We start from the raw sequence: 21,521 nt of genomic DNA, 5'->3' as shown, positions 1-21,521 counted from the left end.
ATCTGCTGTCTAAGGCCAATGTTTATATGAATTATCAAGCCAATCGGTCAATTGGGTGATGAGTTATTGATCGGAAACGCAATTTCAATAGGGGTCATCTACTGTCCAAGGCCAGTGAACCTGTGAAGTATCAAGCCAATTGGTCAATTTGATGAAAAGTTATTGATTGGAAACAAAATAGTCTACTGTCAGACAGACCAACAAACCGACCTACAGACCGACCAACATCCAGCAAAACAATATACCCCCTCTTCTTCGAAGGGGGGGGGGGGGGGGGCGATAATAAAATGGACTTGTCTACGTTCATTGAGTTCCACAGAGTGAACTTTGTGTTTCAATGACTATGTGACAGAGGATATGTAATCATTCTTGTAATTAGGATCGTGAACCATCTTTTACGATGTACACAATTGAGTTTGTATTACATAGCATTCTTTTAGTTAATTGTATGATACAATTGTATTCCTTTTATAGGGTAAGTTGTAAATGCTTTTTTTTTAATGGTTAACAAGTGAAATGAGAATTCAATAATAATCATTATTATATTGTTCCCTTTGATATTTTAATCAGCAATAATGATTTTGGAACTGCGCGAAAGTTAAAGGCTAACATGTCATTACTAGCAACAGTAAATTACAATGATAAATTTAACATCAAATTTATGTTCTCCAAACTGACATTTATTGTTATTAATGTGCTCCCATTAAAGTAATTGCATAATTTATATTGTGGTCTACATCGAATAATTATTCAAATAATGTCAAATCCTCGAGACAGACTGTCTGACAGATCAAATTAAGGTATAATAAAAAACAAATTCTAGCCAATTAATCGATTGTATGTTAATAGATATTTTTGTCATGTCGTTTTAGCTCTTACTTTTATTTTTCGAAGGGCTAATCTAACCTTGAAAATGTAAATGGCCTTATTGAAATAAATCATCAGTAAAAACTCAGTAGTTGAGTTCAAGCCTCAATATTAAATGTGTTCAAGAAACACCTATTGATCTGAAATATGTAGAAGGGATCATGAAGAAAAGATAAATAATTATGTGTAATTACATGATCAAAGTCATGCAACAACGGCTATTATACCATATGAGTCACACACGGTTTCATGGCCTCATTAATGGCCAGGAGCAACTCTGGCCCCCAAATGACATAAGACCCATTTTTGCATAACAAAGGTCATGTTTCATCTGTTAACTAGACAGATTAACCTTGATACACTGAATCTTATTTTACAACAATTACCTAAATAAATGTCCTTATAAATAAATAAGAAATTGTTTAGCTTAAAAAATCCCACCAAACTATCTTAATACAAATCATTTTGTATAATAATTTTCTTAAGCCAGTCATAGTATTTGTATTCAGCTTTATATTTACACTAAAAAAGAAACATTTGAAAAGCTTGTTTGCAAATCAGTCTAGCAGGCTGGATTGAAAATTACACCAAAGGCAAGCAGGCAATGAGAAAAGGATTTTTTTTCTGAAGTTTACCACCTTATTTAAGTGATGGTTTTTTACATACCCAGATCTTGCATGTTTTCTGCAACATTCTGGAAGCCACACCACTTTGTGCCTGGGTAAATTGCAAAGTGGCTGCCAGCCCCACTTGGGGCCCCTGTATTGAAGTCCCCTGGGAATGGCTGGCCCTGACATGAAAGGGAACAGGGGAGAATTTTAAACATAAACACAACTAGAATGTTGTCATTCTCCTGACCAAAACACAAGCACTGTTTTGTCTGCTTTTTTCAAGGGAAAACAACTTGGAAATATTTGGACCTCTGGGAATGAAAACAATGTCCTGAAACATGAAAGCGGTTAGCCCAAAAATATTTCATTATTTTATAAAGACAAACCAGCTGACAACTATATTGACGGACAGAGTCTACAACAGCCTCCCAGTTAAGACATAATTCTGTGCAAACAGATCTAGCATGAAAGGGATAAATAACTTCAAAATGACCGTTTAATGTTTCTAAAAGTCACATTAGTCACCATTTTTCCCAATTTGATGATTAAGATTTCACAAATCACAAATCAATTCACTTACTTCCCATATAATGGCACTAACTACCACTATAATGGCACTTATCACCACTGTTATAGTACTAACTGCCACTGAAATGATGCTAACTGCCAAGTTTATAGTAATAAAGATATTCATTTGAATTGAAGAAATTCAGGGTCTATCACATGAATACAGTCCAATCTGACTATACAGTCACCTGAGAATAATGGTCACTTGTCAACAACAGTCAGTCTGGATTCCCCCCACAAAAATCCTTCTACATTACACCTGACAATAACGGTCACCTGTCTACAATGATCAACACCACTTTACTTCACTCCCTAAACCATTCTACAATACACCTGACAATAATGGTCACCTGTCTACAATGATCAATACCACTTTACTTCACTCCCAAAGCCTGTCTACATTACACCTGACAATAACGGTCACCTGTCTACAATAATCAACACCACTTTACTTCACTCCCAAAGCCATTCTCCATTACACCTGACAATAACGGTCACCTGTCTACAATGATCAACACCACTTTACTTCACTCCCAAAGCCATTCTCCATTACACCTGACAATAACGGTCACCTGTCTACAATGATCAACACCACTTTACTTCACTCCCAAATCTTTCTACATTACACCTGACAATAATGGTCACCTGTCTACAATGATCAACACCACTTTACTTCACTCCCAAATCCTTCTACATTACACCTGATAATAACGGTCACCTCTCTACAATGATCAACACCACTTTACTTCACTCCCAAAGCCTGTCTACATTACACCTGACAATAACGGTCACCTGTCTACAATGATCAACACCACTTTACTTCACTCCCAAATCCTTCTACATTACATCTGACAATAACGGTCACCTGTCTACAATGATCAACACCACTTTACTTCACTCCCAAATCCTTCTACATTACACCTGACAATAACGGTCATCTGTCTACAATGATCAACACCACTTTACTTCACTCCCAAAATCATTCTACATTACACCTGACAATAACGGTCACCTGTCTACAATGATCAACACCACTTCACTTCACTCCCAAAGCCTGTCTACAATGATCAACACCACTTTACTTCACTCCCAAAGCCTGTCTACAATGATCAACACCACTATACTTCACTCACAAAGCCTGTCTACAATGATCAACACCACTTTACTTCACTCCCAAAGCCTGTCTACAATGATCAACACCACTTTACTTCACTCCCAAAGACATAATGGTCACCTGTCTACAATGATCAACACCACTTTACTTCACTCCCAAGGACATAACGGTCACCTGTCTACAATGATCAACACCACTTTACTTCACTCCCAAAGACATAAGGGTCACCTGTCTACAATGATCAACACCACTTTACTTCACTCCCAAAGCCTGTCTACAATGATCAACACCACTTTACTTCACTCCCAAAGCCTGTCTACAATGATCAACACCACTTTACTTCACTTCCAAAGCCTGTCTACAATGATCAACACCACTTTACTTCACAGCAATTTCTAACAGCATGAAACATGTGCAAGTAGCACTAACAATTTGTATTGGTAGCAATTAGCAGCCCAGTCATAACTCTGAAGTAAGAGCACGTGACAAAATCAATAGATCTTTGTCACTGATAAGGTTTCAACATCAACACTCAGCTAGCGTTTGTTGTTATTTGAAGGCGATAAAAGGATTAGCGGTCATGTATTTTTGAAAAACAGACACCAAATAGCAAATGGTTTCACAATCTTTCAACATTTATGCAAGTGGAGTGGAAATTTTGTCATGCAAAATTTCTGTCACAAAAAGGACGTTTTCAATTTAAAAATTTTAAAGCTTTAAGTTTCTGTTTCTTTGAATGAGAACGATGCTGCTATACCGCAATTTCAGTTTATCACAGTTTTCACACCTTAGGTCAATAACATGTGACAACCGTTATTTAAAAATATATTTCAATGAATGTAAATATTACGAGACTGTATCATTTACTGAATGAAAGAAATGCATGAGTAAACAAAAATATTATCATTGATAAACTTATAAGTTTGGAAAAAAGGTATGCATTTAAATCAATTTATAAGATATTAATTTTTATTATTCACTAGAAATAATTTATGTTATGCTAACGATGCAAACGAGTTGGTGGGATAACTACCTAGCAATTCAATCATCTGACCAACCATCTAAAGTGGACTTTGAGAACAACGATCACCTGTCTACAGCGGTCACTGTCACCATTTACCTTGAATGATCACTGTTCTCAGGTTGGACCGTATTTTTATTCAGTTGACTTAAAATTTAGAAGCCGATTTCAAAGAATACATTATTTGAAAGTAAATCTCAAAGCAGGAAAAACGGCAACAAATTCAATTCTTGTTATCGCGCTGACGTCACACACGGGGCAGTACCTTAGCGACGGTGAAAACAATGCCCTAGATACGCTCGATTAACAACGCTGATTGAGCTATCTCTGCTGGCATTTCGTCAATTGCATTCCTATTTGGAAGTTGATAAGTAATTAAATGTGCTGTAATTGGTGTTTGAAATGTCTGTTGACTGTTATAAATGGTTAGATTGCACTTCGAAAGCCCAATATGACCAGAAAATTAAAATATTTTGACTAAATGAAATATCCGTATAAATTACATACGGGATGTTGGAAAAATGACCCGACCAAATGGCCAATGTTCAAGTACGGCGACATTCATATCTTTCTCATTGAGACACTAGGTAAATAAGTTTATTCTCTAACAATGGGAGTATCATTGTAGATGTTGATGTAATTAATATTGTCGTTCTTTTAGAGTTCATTCATATTCGTACATTGTATATTTCTACTTTGTCAATTCATAATAATAACGTGAAGCTGGAAAATTAGTAGGAAATTCTGGTACACTTACTGAAAGCCTAAGTTGTGTTATCAAAATCAAGCTTTATTTACTTTATACTGATCTGATTTATAGTATTTCTTTTATTTTGGTGCATTATCCGTTTACATTGTGATTTACATGCCATTCATTATGACCCAAGATTGGTTTAATAAACGTGACTTACTTACTAATTGTCTATCGCTTAAAAAAATTACGTTTTTGATTAAATCAAATTAAAACAAATAAATAGATCTAATTAATATTTCAAAAAATAAAAAAAAACGTCAACCTGTAAGTTAGCACTTTCTCAAATAGCAAATGCATTAGAGCTGTAAGTATATAGGAAGTCAATACTAAAACTGCAATACTCAGCCCTGTTATATATCACTTCTTGTCCCTGACATGTGTTGTATAAACCAGTTGATTGTTATGAGTATGAGTGACAAATATATAAGATTTTTAACACACACATCTATGTACATTTGTTTAAAAATTATTTACCCCCGTTGCTGTCAAACGTAATTTCTTATTTTTATGATGTCGTTCGTTTGTTGCCGTAACATTTAATCTAAATACGGTCCGTAGGAGCGATTGTCAGGGATTCGGAATGACGTCGTTTGAATAAACCGATTCACGCTAGATACGTTACTTGTGTTTTACGTAAATTTTATAATTATTAAATGCTTTATTTTTTTTTATAAATTAACCAGGCTAGTATCTTTACGGTGTACAATTTCTGATAATCTTAATTGGACATGACTTTTAATTTGTACAATATGTAACATATCTAATTTAAGCAACTGTTAATATAAGTATGTCTGCGTTAATTATTCAACCAAATGACTGCTTAATACACACAGAAAGAGAAGAAGACATGGTGGCATCATCAATCGTGTTAAATGGCGCTGTCATCTACCACCCAGTGTGGTTTATGACACCATGCTGTTAGTTAAGTCTGGATAATATCTGATCAAGACGAGATAATCGGTTTATGCAGAACAAAGGGGCAATTAAACACCGGAATACAAAGGCTACACGATTTTAAGATTGATGCAAACAATCAAATCAAAAATATTGCATTTAATTTAATTAAATTTAAGGTATCAACGTGTTTGTTTTCCCAGTAAAATACCTATATGGTTAATGTATATATATGTTGTATATTTGAAATTGATATATTTATTGTTTGTTTTTAATCTAATTTGTTTCAGTAAAGTAGAACATTTTGTTTGCATGTTGAAAAAAAAAGCTTAATTTAATCGTTTAAATATGTAAATAATGATCACGCTCTATTTCTCAATGCAAATAAAATAGCGCAGCGCTAAATATTGTTTTCACCGTCGTTAAGGGGCACGTAACTCTAACTGACGCAAGTGCCCGTATGTTGCGATATTATGAATTAGAGATTGACCACAACAGTGCTTTTAAGAGAGCTTAAAATGTACATTCTGTAATAGAAAAGTCATATAAATTAATTGTGGTAAAATTACTCAAATGTTTAAAAAGTTCCAATTTAGTTTTAATATGGATTTACCAAGAAAACCTTATTTAATATTTTGGGCATCTTTGATCTAAAAATGAGTCTTTCAAACAGTGGCATATTTGATCTAGACCTAATTAACAGATCCTGCATTCTGGTTGGTAGCCACTCAGTCCGAGTATAAAGTCACATGATTGCGCAATCTGTTAAGAGCTATGCTGGCTTCATATGCCATAAGACCCATTTTCACATGTTGTGGCTTATATAATACCTTCACCAGATCATGATTAAATGTGTCATGGTCATCATCACTGGTGGCTCGACGGTTGCTCATCTGGTAACTGCGACACTTCGACCTTATCATCTTTATCTTCAACAAACCTGTGGACAATGCAACATTATTAATTGCTAAAATTTAAGAGTACACATGCTAGACACAGCCACATAGCCCCTGGATGCTGTCTTACAAAATGTATAAGATTTAACATATTTACTTTAGCTCAATTGCATTAAAACCCTAAGGCTTATTTTAATATTCTGGAGTCCATTTCCTGAGTAGAACACATAGGCGGATCCAGGGGGGGGGCAGACGCGGCGTACGCCCCCCCCCCCCCCCTAAAATCGCCAAAGTAAAGTCAATTCATTTGATGTTTCACACTTAACTAGATCTAACTAAATCACCTATTTAACCTTGTCAAAGCCCTCAAAATCACTAAAATCGTGGAGTTTCCGGGAGGCTTCGCCGCCCTGGACCCCAAACTGTAAACTATGCACTTTTTGGCATTATAAGAAGGTTCTTTGATGAAAGTACATAAGGCGTGACATGCTTGAGAAGTGGTTGTCAAAGCCTTCAAAATCACTACAATCGTGGACCTTCTAAGAGGGCTTCGCCCCCCTGGACCCCCTAGCAGGGCTTTGCCCTGCACCCACCAGGGGCCCTAGGGCCCCCTGGACCACCAGCAAATCTTTCAATATCCCGCCCCCCCTAACCAGAAATCCTGGGTCCGCCCCTGGAACAGGTACTTAGTGTCTACCGGAAAATCTTGAAACGCTTCCACTGAGGGGATCAAACCTCCTAGTTGCTAGCCAGACACAATATTCAATATGCAATGGCTACCTTAATGTATTCTATACAATAATAATATGGGACCTTTTTTGACACATTGAAGATATAACAGTAAAATGAACAAATTTAGATATAAATTTAAATGTTTACCACAAACAAAATGAACCAATTTAGATATAAATTTAAATGTTTACCACAAATTAAGATTTAAAATGGTTTTTAAAAATGAGAAACAAAAGAGGAGTCCAGTAGGAATAAAGCGTAGAAAAATCATTTGTTCAGCTGTATCTGGTAAAACCAATCATACACTACAGTAAAGACAACTATATCGGTATAAAATATAAATACAAAAGTCAAAGGTACAAAAGAAGATAAAAAATTGAAAGAACATTATTTTTCGGCTATGGCCATTTAAAAAAAGCTTAATATTATAAGAGAGTACTCGACAGTGTCCATATCTGCCTATAATAGGCCTCCCTGTATTAGTCAGCCATTGACTGTAGGAAGTATGAAGTAGAAGTAGATGAGTACACAAAACATGTTAATTGTGTCATTTTGGAGAATTTTCCGCAAATATTAATATAAACTAAACACAATACATTTTAATACATTATTCAAAAATGAATCCAAGGTAAAAATAATGTCTTTTAAACAACAATTACAGGGTGCAATTCAATAATTCCATGTATATATGCAACCAATATATTTTTTTAATATTTAGTTAACTTTTAGACGTAACATTTAGTTTGTCTTATCTTTTTAAACAAACTTAAAAAGTACCATTAAGTAGAAATGATTGTACATCCTTAAAGTTAGATGTTTCTGAAATATGATCCCTGACCTCAGTAAACCCGCAGGTGGTTAGCGTGGGGCTATGATATTAATTAGTGAAAACATCATTTTGAATGATAAATAATCATATTATAATGAACAATCAACTTTTCTGAAAAAAAAAATTCACTATCAAGTTATTATATATATATTTGATAGTGAAATTTTTTTTTTCAGAAAAGTTGATTTTTCGTTACAATATGTTTATTTATCATTCAAAATGATAATTTTAATAATTAATATCATAGCCACACGCTAACCACCTGTGAGTAAACCCACCAACCTATGTTCTCGACAGTCACATCAGTGTCCAGCAGAAGCTTTGCCGACTTGACAGGGGAGTAATAGAGGCTACACTGCACCATGTCATCCACAGATTGTGATGTGCTGGCCGTTATCACATACTGACCGTCTGTGACTGTGAAATCATACTGGTCCACATTGACCCTCCTGACCTTGTATGCAACCTCACCTAAAAGTGACATCCATTTAGAATGTTTTATTTTGTATTTATAAATCTCATGCTAACGTTTCTTTGATGACCTACAAATCAAAACTATCGACTTAATATTGTAACAGTATGTTCCATACTTATAATAAAAAAATTTGAAAAATATACTTTTGTAAAATCATTGTTGAATAACAGTTTTTGAAAGACTTAATATAAATGCTAAGTATAATTGCCGACTGAATTTCTGCAATTGCATAATCTGATAATGTATTATTTAGTCTACCAATTGGAAATCAAGCCAAGAAATACCAATATCTGAATATCACAAGAAACATACTTCCCTTCACAACTACGCCCCCGATAGGGAAAAGCAGCAAAATACAACATATTTTTTGGTAAGTCGTTGGTATGACTGACTGACTGATACCGTGTATTACTTTTCCATAGTCATCAAACAAATAAAAGCATGAATACAAACAAAAGCTTTGTTACTGTTACATCATCATACTGTAGTCTACTACATCACCAGGCATACTGTATGCCTACACGAGTCCCTCCTCATAAGCAACTATAAAGGCAGCCATACCTATCGTCTCTTCCTGAGACTGAATCCCACAGTGGGATAAATAATATGATACTGGTATACATGTATTTATTGAATACATTAAATGCGCACTCAATGTGAGTAAATGCATGACCTGTTGTAAAAAACACAATCCTAAATTTCAAATATTAGCTCGTACCAGGGTAAGAAGCATGTAGATTAAACATTTAAACAACAACACTAACTTGTAATGCTACTCTTACTATAATTCAAAACAAATTAAAATTAACGTGTGTATCTATCAGTCAATCCCAATGCTGAATGACTGAACAGATTTACTCGGCCACGCTCTCTTACAGAGCCACCTATCTTGACAAGGGAAAATAGTTTTCGTCTAATTCGCACATGCTCAAACGATGAAAACAATATTTCTCTGAATTGCTTGTTTAATGCTTCAATTTTGACCCAACAAATAAGATAATACACTTTTGATCATACATATCAAAAGGTGTAATGCAAATTTTTATTTTTAATAAATTACTCAAAGAAGAAAATAATGCATGATAATTAATACACATTATTTTTAAGAATATATTTTTTTAAGAACATTAACCATGAAATCAACCATAAGTAGTAATGTGTCACAAACATTGAAACACTCATAACACATGTTTCTATATTTTACAGCAGACGAAATGACAAAACTTATTGCAGTCAAAAGTCCTTCCATTTCAATATTTACTAAATTCAGCCTGAGTGAGAGTTGAAGGTCGTGCAATATCTGCCGATCATTTATACTGGAGTTGCAAGCACAATTTTTTTTCGGCGTAAGCTGTATTAAGCCAGCTTTTCACCCTGACTTGACCTTTGTAAGTGTCCAATAATATTCAAATAAAATTTCCCGCGGCTAGGTACGAATGAATACACTTCATTTATTCCATTGGCTGATTTGAGTATAACACCAGAACATTGGAAACATATCCGCGTCTTTGTAACACTGTTTTACTGCATGAAACAATTTTATCTCGAATGAAAAGGCTCAATAGATAGAACAGTTTTACAATCAATTTTCGACATAAATACAGTTTGTGCGTTCACCTTTTATTTTCAGAGAATTACAAGCGCAAAAGCGTTTATACTAAAGGCTATATTCTCATATTTAGTACTTACTTGCATTGCATTTCAACCCGCGAGGTTTCGGGTCAATTCGCGGCCAGTGTGTGAAAGTCAGAGTTTATATACAGTTCATCACCGGAGTTCGCAGAAGGGGTTGCGATCTTTTCATTGAAGGAAAAAATTGGAATCTATGCTATTTTTGTCTGATGGAGTAAATAGTTCGTTTAGTCGCTTTGTCGATATATCAATATTTTAGGCACAGCTGTTGCCTTGGTCGTGTACATTGGCGTAAACAAGCCGTCGTTTCAGCAGCAGAATTGTTACCTAACTTTAATGCATTGCATTCCAATCCGCAAGGTATCAAGGTCAGTTTGTGGTCAGTTGCAGAAATCTTCATATAAATGCCGTCTCGTAAACTTAGTGCACTTGAAGTCTTTTTTGATCAGAAAGATACTAAATAAAGATATTCGGCGATATTATTGTGGTATGTCAATCATCGATTTTTAATATGTTTTCAACATTTGCATGATAAGGACCAATTTTGATAAAATTAATTAGAAATATTTATCCATTTAGACCAGTTTATTAAGCATGAGCACAATAATTCACTATACTATAATTATGCAATTAAATAAGATTCGAGTATTGCCGGCTTACCTATATGCACTCGTTTATTTTCATGTTTCTTGTGTTTTTCTATTCTGCAAATATAGATATCTGAGTAATAATATCACATAAAGCAAAATAAGCCACGAAATCTGGCGCATACCCCGTAATTGATTTGCTTGTGATGTAGCTAAGAACTGCGCAGAAAAAAGGCATCCGCTACTTTTTATCTCATAGAGATAACTTTTGATCGTTCATAAACATCGACCACAATCAACGCCGTATATCTTTTTTAAAGATATTTCTTGTTAACAATATCTTCTTTAGTGCAACCAGAGCTGAGTTTGTGAAACACAATGTCCACTACTGCACTCTATAGTCGCACAGCAGCTTCATTCCAATTGAAAACTTCTGATGAAAAGACGGTCCATTGATAGTTGACAAAGTAATAGGCCTTGGACAGTAAGTAAGTCATGTAGGTAGCATCACAAACCACAAATAAGGTCAGTTTCTGATAATCTTGGAAAAAAATATGGATAAGGGTTATTTTAAAGAAAATGCTCAAGTCCAAGGCCCGTAACTTTGACAAAAATCAAATAACCAGAATGAAACTCAAACTTGGTCAATTGGAATCATTCACTAAAATATAAGTCAATATATGCAAGAAATGTTGAAAAACATAATCCACAAAACTGTTATTCTAGAGAACAATTTTAAGTCCAAGGAACATTACTTCGCCAAAAATCAATGGACCAAAACAAAACTTAAGTGTTTAGGAAAAAAACTCCTGGAAGGGAATGCCAGACGGACTGACAGACAAATGAACAGTGTGATTGCTATACGCCACCTACCTGGGATATAAGTAAGTACAGAGGGGCATACAAATGACATAAATTCTGTCAAAACTAGTCACAGCCATATTCCTTTCTTAACTATAATCTACATATTAAGGTCATTCAATGGTAAAGTTTGAGTGAGATACACCCAGTAGTTTATAGAGAAGGTGAAAACAAAAAAATTGTTTGACTATATATTTCTTAGCGGAAAAAAAAGTCCATAATTCTGCCAAACCTTGACGCAACCAATTCTTTACTTTAAGATCATTTACATATTTAGCTCACACAACTCTGAACGTTTAAGCAATTTTCACAATGCACTTAAAGTATAATTGAAAACACTAACTTCAGGTAATTATATATTCTATGTTGGAAGACCAGACAAACGGCTCTTATTCTGCCAAAAATCATTGCAGCCCAATATCCTGTCTTTTCAGACATTAACTTCATTCAACAGTGAAAGTGTGAGCAAGACACACCGAGTAGTTAACTGTGCACAGGACTTTACTTATGTCATATAAATTATACATCTAGGCAGATTAATTGCTCAAAGAATGTATGCTGTGCAGGTTAATGTACTTTAAATTATGAAACCAAAAAAGCAACATAATATATGGATATGTTTATAAGCAATGATTGTCAGTTGTGATATCATCTAAACTGGTAACAAGCTAGTTACACAGAAGATGAATAGGCATCAGACATTAATTGTGGTAATAGCTTTTTACAATACAGCTTTTTTTATTGATATAATAACTCACGAAATAAATTTTGCTTTGCATTTGCCTGTGAACCACTTCAAACAAACTATAAAGTGAATAAGTAGAAATAATGTAAGTTTACAAAAGCAATTAAAGAGTGACAAAATAAGATTTGCTGCATATATAATTGAACCACATCATGCAAAGTGACTAGAGACACTTATGAACTGACTCATAAGTGACTAGAGACACTAATGAACTGACTCATAAGTGAAAAGAGACCCTTTGAACTGACTCATAAGTGACTAGAGACACTAATTAACTGACTCATAAGTTACTAGAGACACTAATGAACTGACTCATGAGTGACTAGAGACACTAATGAACTGACTCATAAGTGACTAGCGACACAAATGAATTGACTCATAAGTGACTAGTGACACTAATGAACTGACTCATAAGTGACTAGAGACACTAATGAACTGACTCATAAGTGACTAGAGACACTAATGAACTGACTCATGAGTGACTAGAGACACTAATGAACTGACTCATAAGTGACTAGAGACACTAATGAACTGACTCATGAGTGACTAGAGACACTAATGAACTGACTCATAAGTGACTAGAGACACAAATGAACTGACTCATAAGTGACTAGAGACACTAATGAATTGACTCATAAGTGACTAGAGACACTAATGAACTGACTCATAAGTGACTAGAGACACTAATGAACTGACTCATAACTTACTAGAAACACTAATGAACTGACTCATAAGTGACTAGAGACACTAATGAACTGACTCATAAGTGACTAGAGACACAAATGAATTGACTCATAAGTGACTAGTGACACTAATGAACTGACTCATAAGTGACTAGAGACACTAATGAACTGACTAATAAGTGACTAGAGACACTGATGAACTGACTCATAAGTGACTAAAGACACTAATGAACTGAATACTAATGAACTTACTGATAAGTGACTAGATACACTAATGAACTGACTCATAAGTGACGAAAGACACTTATGAACTTACTGATAAGTGACTATAGAAACTTTTGTAATCACTCATAAGTGTCAAGAAACACTAATGAACTGACTCATAAGTGACTCGCGACTCTAATGAACTGACTCATAAGTGACTAGAAACACTTATACACTGACTCATAAGTGACTAGAGACACTAATGAACTGACTCATAAGTGACTAGAGAAACTAATGAGCTGACTCATAAATGACCAGAGACACTAATGAACTGAATCATAAGTGACTAGATACTAAAAAACTTACTCATAAGTGACTAGAGACACTAATGAACTGACTCATAAGTGACTAGAGACACTTATGAATTGACTCATAAGTGACTAGTGACCCTAATGAACTGACTCAAAAGTGACTAGAGACACTAATGAACTGACTCATAAGTGACTAGAGACACTTGTGAATTGACTCATAAGTGACTAACAAACTGACTCATTAGTGAATAGAGACACTTATGAACTTACTGATAAGTGACTAGAGACACTTACAAACTGACTCATACGTGACTAGAGACACTAATGAACTGACTAATATTTGACTAGAGAAACTAATGAACTGACTCATAAGTGACTGAGGTCACTAATGAACAGACTCATAAGTGACTAGAGACCCTAATGAACTGACTCATAAGTGACTGTGACTAGAGACATTATTGAACTGTTTCATAAGTGACTAGAGACACTTATGAATTGACTCATAAGTGACTAGTGACACTAATGAACTGACTCATAAAAAAGACTAGAGACACTAATGAACTGACTCAAATGTAACTAGAGACACTTATGAACTTACTGATAAGTGACTAGAGACACATATGAACTGACTCATAAGTGACTAGTGACACTAATGAGACACTTATGAATTGACTCATAAGTGACTAGTGACACTAATGAAATGACTCATTAAAGACTAGAGACACTAATGAACTGACTCATAAGTGACTAGAGACACTTATGAACTTACTGATCAGTGACTAGAGACACTAATAAACTGACTCATAAGTGAATAGAGACTCTAATGAACTGACTCATAAGTGACTAGAGACACTAATAAACTGACTCATAAGTGACTAGAGACACTGACTCATAAGTAGAGGCACTTAAAAACTGACTCATAAGTGCCTAGAGACACTAATGAACTGACTAATAAGTGACTAGAGACACTTATAAACTGACTCATTAGTGACTTGACTCTAATAAATGGACTCATAAATTATTTTAGACACATATGACAAGACTCTTAAAAGACTAGAGACATGTAAAGGAAATGTGAAAAAGTCAATGTTTCTTGAAGGCATCAAAAGTATGCTAAAATAAAAGTTTTCTGTAGGATTATCCCATGTAATATCCATAAATAATACACAAAGACATACATGTATTTAACATCAATTAACAATATATTGTTTTTTTTTAAATAACAACATCGATGACAAGCATCAACTGTGTCTCATTTATAATAAGAAAGTTGAAATAAATCACTGCTAAATTTACTGTATAATTTTGGAATCTCATTTGAGTTTGGAAAATGTTCTTAAATAGCATGTTTTCTCTATTTTAATTCTTGACTTTTAAAGGAGAATGTGGTTTTTTACTTAATTGCAAATGAAACCTCCAAATTACACATAAATTAGGTCGTGTAGTGTGTTAAAAATACATTTTATATTTATGCCAGAAGTCTGGCAAAGGTGTTGCCTAAGAGCCAGTAGTCTACATGTATATGGGTGATATGTTACAAGTAACAACAAGAGAAGTATTGATGCAAAGCATCAAAGGCGTCAGGAATTTCAGTGTAAAAGGCACTCAATGAAGTTACATGGATCGATTTTTTGTCTACTGTAAATATTAATATATTGGCCGATTATTTTAAACAAAATAGAAAAAGATACTGGTATAACCATTATCCATGATTTTGTGTAATAACCCCCAAATAACCATTATTTATTATGTTGTGTTATAACCCCCAAATAACCATTATCTATGATTTTGTGTTGTAACCCCCAAATATTTCATAGTTCATTTTATTTACATTGGTTTCCTTTTTTTTTACTGGCATCCGTGTGCAGTTTTCATTAATGGAACAGAACTGTGTAGGTTTTAAAAAATCTGCTTCATCTTGTAAGTGTAATTTCATATTTTTCTCAACTTCAAGGGGAGATGATTCTGAACTTATTCTTACGTTGCTCATTTACGACAGGGGTTGAGTACTCATTGATATGAAAACACTGTAAAAGTTTTAATGTGTTTACGAACCCCCCCCCACCCTCTCACACATATATTTCATGGGCATAATAAAAACAAATAATGGTTACAATAAAACAGCATATTTATTTAAACTAAAATGTCTACATCAAAACAAAAAGTTAACATAAAACACAAAATAATTTGATTCTACTGGGGCTCGAACCTTGGGCCTCTCACATGTGAAGCAAGCGTGTAACCACTACACTACGGAACCGCTTGAAAAATCACCTTCTAACTAAGATATTAATAAGTGACTGTAGTGTAACGTTTATCAATAAAGCAATAAACCGTGTAATCACTGTCGTCTTGTAAAATTGAAGAAAATACGCATTAACCAAAACTCGAACAGCAAAAGTCTGCGCTATTGTTAGAAAAACCACAAAATAAATATATTTTGATTATATTTTGTTTTTATACAAAACCAGAAAGTTTCACCAGTTCGCGTATTTGTCCAGTCCCTGTGATCTTTTATTATTGCCCAGTCCCTGTGATCAGTTATTAAAAGAATTAGCTTTGCATTATTGGCATTTTTATGTTGTAGTAAATGTAATAGGCACAAATGCAGTACTTATTTACACTAATTTTCACAAAAAATCACCACTATGCAAGATATTCTGACAACAAAAATATATACATTGATCCGTAAAATAACTTCTCCCATAAGCGAAAAAAAAACGTATTTCATACGAGTCGCCGCTTTTCAGTGTGACGCCAATAATTCATTGATATGCTGTTGCCCAGTTTGCTAAGTAAAACATTTCAATTTATTAAAACAAGAGGGCCGAGATGGCCCTAGTTTGCTCACCTGAGAGGAGTCGGTTCATTCAATCTTTACCAAATGACAAACTTGACCTAGATATTGTCCAGACAAACATTCTGGTCAAGTTTCATCATTATTTCATCTTCGAGTCATGATCAATGTACCTATGAAGTTTCATGATCTTAGGCGTAAGCATTCTTGAGTTATCATCCGGAAACCATTTTTTGAAGTTGAGTCACCGTGACCTTGACAGCCATTGTGTGAATACGTTTTTGGCACTGTGACCTTGACCTTTGACCTAGTGACCTGATAATCAATAGGGGTCATCTGCGAGTCATGATCAATATACCTATGCAGTTTCATGAACCTAGGCATAAGCGTTCTTGAGTTATCATCAAAAAACCATTTTACTATTTCAGGTCACCATGACCTTGACCTAGTGACCTGAAAATCAATAGGGGTCATCTGCGAGTCATGATCATTGTACCTATGAAATTTCATGATCCTAGGCCTAAGCGTTCTTGAGTTATCATCCAGAAACCATTTTACTATTTCAGGTCACCGTGACCTTGACCTTTGACCTAGTGACCTGAAAATCAATAGGGGTCATCTTCGAGTCATGATCAATGTACCTATGAAGTTTCATGATCCTAGACATAAGCGTTCTTGAGTTATCATCTGGAAACCATTTTACTATTTCTGGTCACCGTGATCTTGACCTTTGACCTAGTGACCTGAAAATCAATAGGGGTCATCTACGAGTCATGATCAATGTACCTATGAAGTTTCATGATCCTAGGCCTAAGCGTTCTTGAGTTATCATCCGGAAACCATTTTACTATTTTGGCTCATCGTAACCTTGACCTAGTGACCTCAAAATCAATAGGGGTCATCTACGAGTTATGATCAATGTACCTATGAAGTTTCATGATCCTAGGTCTAAGCGTTCTTGAGTAATCATCCAGAAATCATTTTACTATTTCGGGTCATCGTGACCTTGATCTTTGATCTAGTGACCTGAAAATCAATAGGGGTTATCTGCGAGTCATGATCAATGTATCTATGAAGTTTCATGATCCTAGGCATAAGCGTTCTTGAGTTCATAATCATCCGGAAACCATTTTACTGCTTTGGGTCACCGTGACCTTGACCTTTGACCTAGTGACCTGAAAGTCAATTGGGGTCATCTGCGAGTCATGATCAATGTATCTATGAAGTTTCATGATCCTAGGCATAAGTGTTCTTGAGTTATCATCCGGAAACAATTTTACTATTTTGGGTCATCGTGACTTTGACCTTTGACCCAGTGACCTGAAAATCAATAGGGGTCATCTGCGAGTCATAATCAATGTACCTATGAAGTTTCATGATCCTTGGCATTAGCGCTCTTGAGTTATCATCCGGAAACCATTAGGTGGACAGACGGACCGACATGAGCAAAACAATATACCCCCTCTTCTTTGAAAGGGGGGGGGGGGGGGCATAATGAGAAAACTGCCCAGCAGTCATGTTATTCAACTGACCAGAACCATTTTTGAACTCATCTCTCATATCAAGGAAACAAATGTTCTGAGCAAATTTCATAAAAATTTGGCCAAAAATGTGACTTCTACTGTGTTCTCATGTTTTCACTATATACATAATTATAGAGAAAAATTTCCCGCCCACTGGCGGCCATGTTTTTTCACTGATCCCGACTATTTTCAAACTCGTCCGAGATATCAATAAAACCAATGTTTTGACCAACTTTCATGATGATTGGGCAAAAATTCTGACTTCTAGAGTGTTTAAAAGGTTTCTCTATAGCCAAATAGGGAAAACTGCCACTATATACATATAGAGCAAAATGCCCCGCCCACTGGTGGCCATGTTTTTTCACCGATCTCGACCAGTATTGAACTCGTCCGAGACATCAATTGAACCAATGTTTTGACCAACTTTCATGATGATTGGGCAAAAATTGTGACTTCTAGAGTGTTTACAAGGTTTCTCTATAGCCAAATAAGGAAAACTGCCCCGCCCACTGGCGGCCATGTTTTTCAACGGATCGGAACCACTTTTGAACTCAACCAAGATATCATTAAGACAAACATTTTGACAAAGTTACATGAAGATTGGGCATGAAATGTGACTTCTACAGTGTTTACAAGGTTTTTCTTTTTTTTGACCTAGTGACCTAGTTTTTGACCCGGCACAACCCAGTTTCCAACTCGGCAGAGATTTGTGATGGGACAAGAAATGTGGCCTCTAGAGTGTTTACGAGCAAATGTAAAGGACGGACGGACATACGACGGACAAAGACCGGTCACAAAAGCTCACCTGAGCAATCAGGTGAACTAAAAAAAATGAAATCACAAAGCCAAAGGCTGACACTGACACCATTGAATAATTAAAGACATGACGTGGTGATCTAGTTTTTTACCACACATAACCATGATTCAACTATGGCCTTCATATTGTCCAGATAAACATTCTGACCAAGTTTAATCTAGACTAATAGATGTGGCCTCTAAAGTGGTAACAAGGTTTTCCAAAGATTTGACCTAGTTTTATATTTTTTTGACAAACTTGTACCAGATTTAATCTCACACCAGATATTGTCAAGATGAGGTTTTACTAAGATATGACATGGTTGGTCTCAATTTGCACATGACCCAGATTCAAACATGATCTTCATTTTAAACAGATAAACATTCTTACTAAGTTTCATCAAGACCATGTCATAAATGTAGCCTCTAGTAATAAGAAGTTTTTTCCTTCATTTTGACCTTGTGACCTAGTTTTTGGAAAAACATGACCCAGATTTCAACTTATCCAATAAATTATCAAGATAAGCAATCTGACCAGATTTCATCAAGATTGAGTCATAAATGTGGTGACAAGACCTGATGACCTAGCTTCAATTTGCACATGACCCAGTTTTGAACATGGTCTTCATATTGTTCGGATTAATATTCTGACCAATTTCATCAAGATTTAGTCATAAATGTGCCCTCTTGAAAAGATACTAGGTTTTTCTAAAAATTGATATGATGACCTAGTTTTTGGATGCACATGACCAGGATTGAAACTTGGCATAGTTATTGTCAATATATACATTCTGACCAAGTTTCATCAAGAGGGTCTTATATAATTATGGCCTCTACAGTGGTAACAAGGCTCTTCTAATATTTGATCTATTTTTCAGAAGTATGCAACTCAGATTTGAAAAAGAGTTGAGTTATAACCAGCTTAAACTAAGGTCAGCTAAGAAAAACCTTAACACTATGTGCTGTAGCGCTTAGAAATAATTATTCCATGAATGTTTGGGGACTATGGCAAGCACAAGAAAACAGGGATTGTGCACTGAAGCCTTATATGTAATTAAAACGAAGGGCAATAACTTTTGAAACAATAGGGCCATGGAAGGGCAATAACTCTTGAAACAATAGGGCCATGGTGGCCCTTAAGCCCTCAACAGAGTTAATAAACACAAACGGTTAAATAATGGACCTAGTGGTCTAGTTTTTAGCATAGGTATATACCACATTTCGAAAATCCACATCGATCGGTTGCCCTTTATGAAGCCTTACCTGATCAAAAATCAGACGAAATATCTATTTAATTTAGTATATGGTCATTCTTACAAATTTTTTTTGGAAACGTTTTTCTAACGTTTTCTTCCAAGAATATTGCTGACACCGTTTTTAGTGAATTTTTCTAAGACCGTTTTATGTCAAAAAATCTTCTTATAATCTAAAACAAATTTCGTTCGTAAAACAATTCTATCTGCACTATAAATCTCAATCTCCTACGCAGTGGCCTCCATTATACTAGTTACTGACCGGGCGAAGCAAGGGAAGTAACTGCTGTGAGGAGTTTCTATAAAAATCTGCATTCAGAAATCTGTATTCAGAACTCAATCTGTTGTGCACGTCTGCATCTAACGCTTACCACAAGTTTTACGACAAATTCTTGACGCAGACGAATAGGGTAGCGTCTATTTTCATTTGTGAAAAGAATAGTTCGATACAGATCTGTCCGTGCTTAAATTTTGAAAGGCTTGGGTAATTATTTTTCATAAGCGTTTCAAACACTGATGTAAATGGAAAGATTATCTATTTAAATAGTCGGTAATTGTTTGAAATTATTGATTTGAGAAATTCGCGGATGGCGATATCGAACTACATTATACCACGTGACGCCATTCTTCCCTGTATCTTGCACCTATGCTTTTAACGCCATCGGCGCTCTCGTTTATCCTGCTGACCAATAATGAAACATGGCCTTCATATTGTCAAGATAAACATTGTGCCAAGTTTCATCAAGACAGAGTCATAAACAGGGGTGTTTTTTCGAGAGGTATGAATCAAGGACAATGCTGTCAACTGATTTTTGACAATCAGAAGGGCATACATAATAAAGTGACAAAACTCTTTATACAGACATAGAAAAACAAACTTTATTGAACTTTACAAAAAGATTTATTTTAAATACCTTTTGTAAATTCAATGTAGTTGTTAAGGATACAAATTTAACAGTATTACTTGGGTTTATTTCCGTAATTTACTCATTTTTCTTCCCCATCCATGTGGAACAATTCTGGTAATCTTACATTTTTACTCAATATATTTTCCTTTTAAAAAAGGGTTAGCACTTTTACAGTGTTATTCATTGAACTTAACTAACACCACTTTACCACCTTTTTATTAGGTCATTATCTTTTTGCATGTAACTTACATTTCCAGCTCAGAAGATCTTCCTATACCTTTCTGAAACTGGGATTGCCTTCTGATTTACATCCATTTTTATCAGAACGAAGCCATTTTTAAAATCAGCAAATAAATTACTATAAAATGACCCATTTTTCATGGAAAGATTGGGAATCAACAGCCCAAAGCATTGCTGGTTACAAAATATGATTGCAGGTACAGCAGCCAGTTTAACATCAGA

At 35.0% G+C, this 21,521-nt stretch overlaps 1 protein-coding gene across 1 annotated transcript in view; it reads right to left on the bottom strand.

The window, feature by feature from the left end:
* The window catches only part of LOC127855564 (uncharacterized), a 36,555-nt gene that overhangs the window by 12,410 nt on the left and 2,624 nt on the right, over positions 1–21,521 (bottom strand). Inside the window, exons 2-4 of the mRNA XM_052391298.1 lie at positions 8,568–8,756; positions 6,659–6,768; positions 1,534–1,657 (exon numbers count right to left, since the gene is read on the bottom strand). Coding sequence (XP_052247258.1) covers positions 1,534–1,657; positions 6,659–6,768; positions 8,568–8,756 — 423 coding nt within the window. The remainder of the gene's footprint in view (positions 1–1,533; positions 1,658–6,658; positions 6,769–8,567; positions 8,757–21,521) is intronic.

This window comes from Dreissena polymorpha, chromosome 1 (genome assembly GCF_020536995.1).
Source record: "Dreissena polymorpha isolate Duluth1 chromosome 1, UMN_Dpol_1.0, whole genome shotgun sequence".
Taxonomy (NCBI): Eukaryota; Metazoa; Mollusca; class Bivalvia; order Myida; family Dreissenidae; genus Dreissena; species Dreissena polymorpha.
This window is presented reverse-complemented; position numbering and strand designations above follow the sequence as displayed.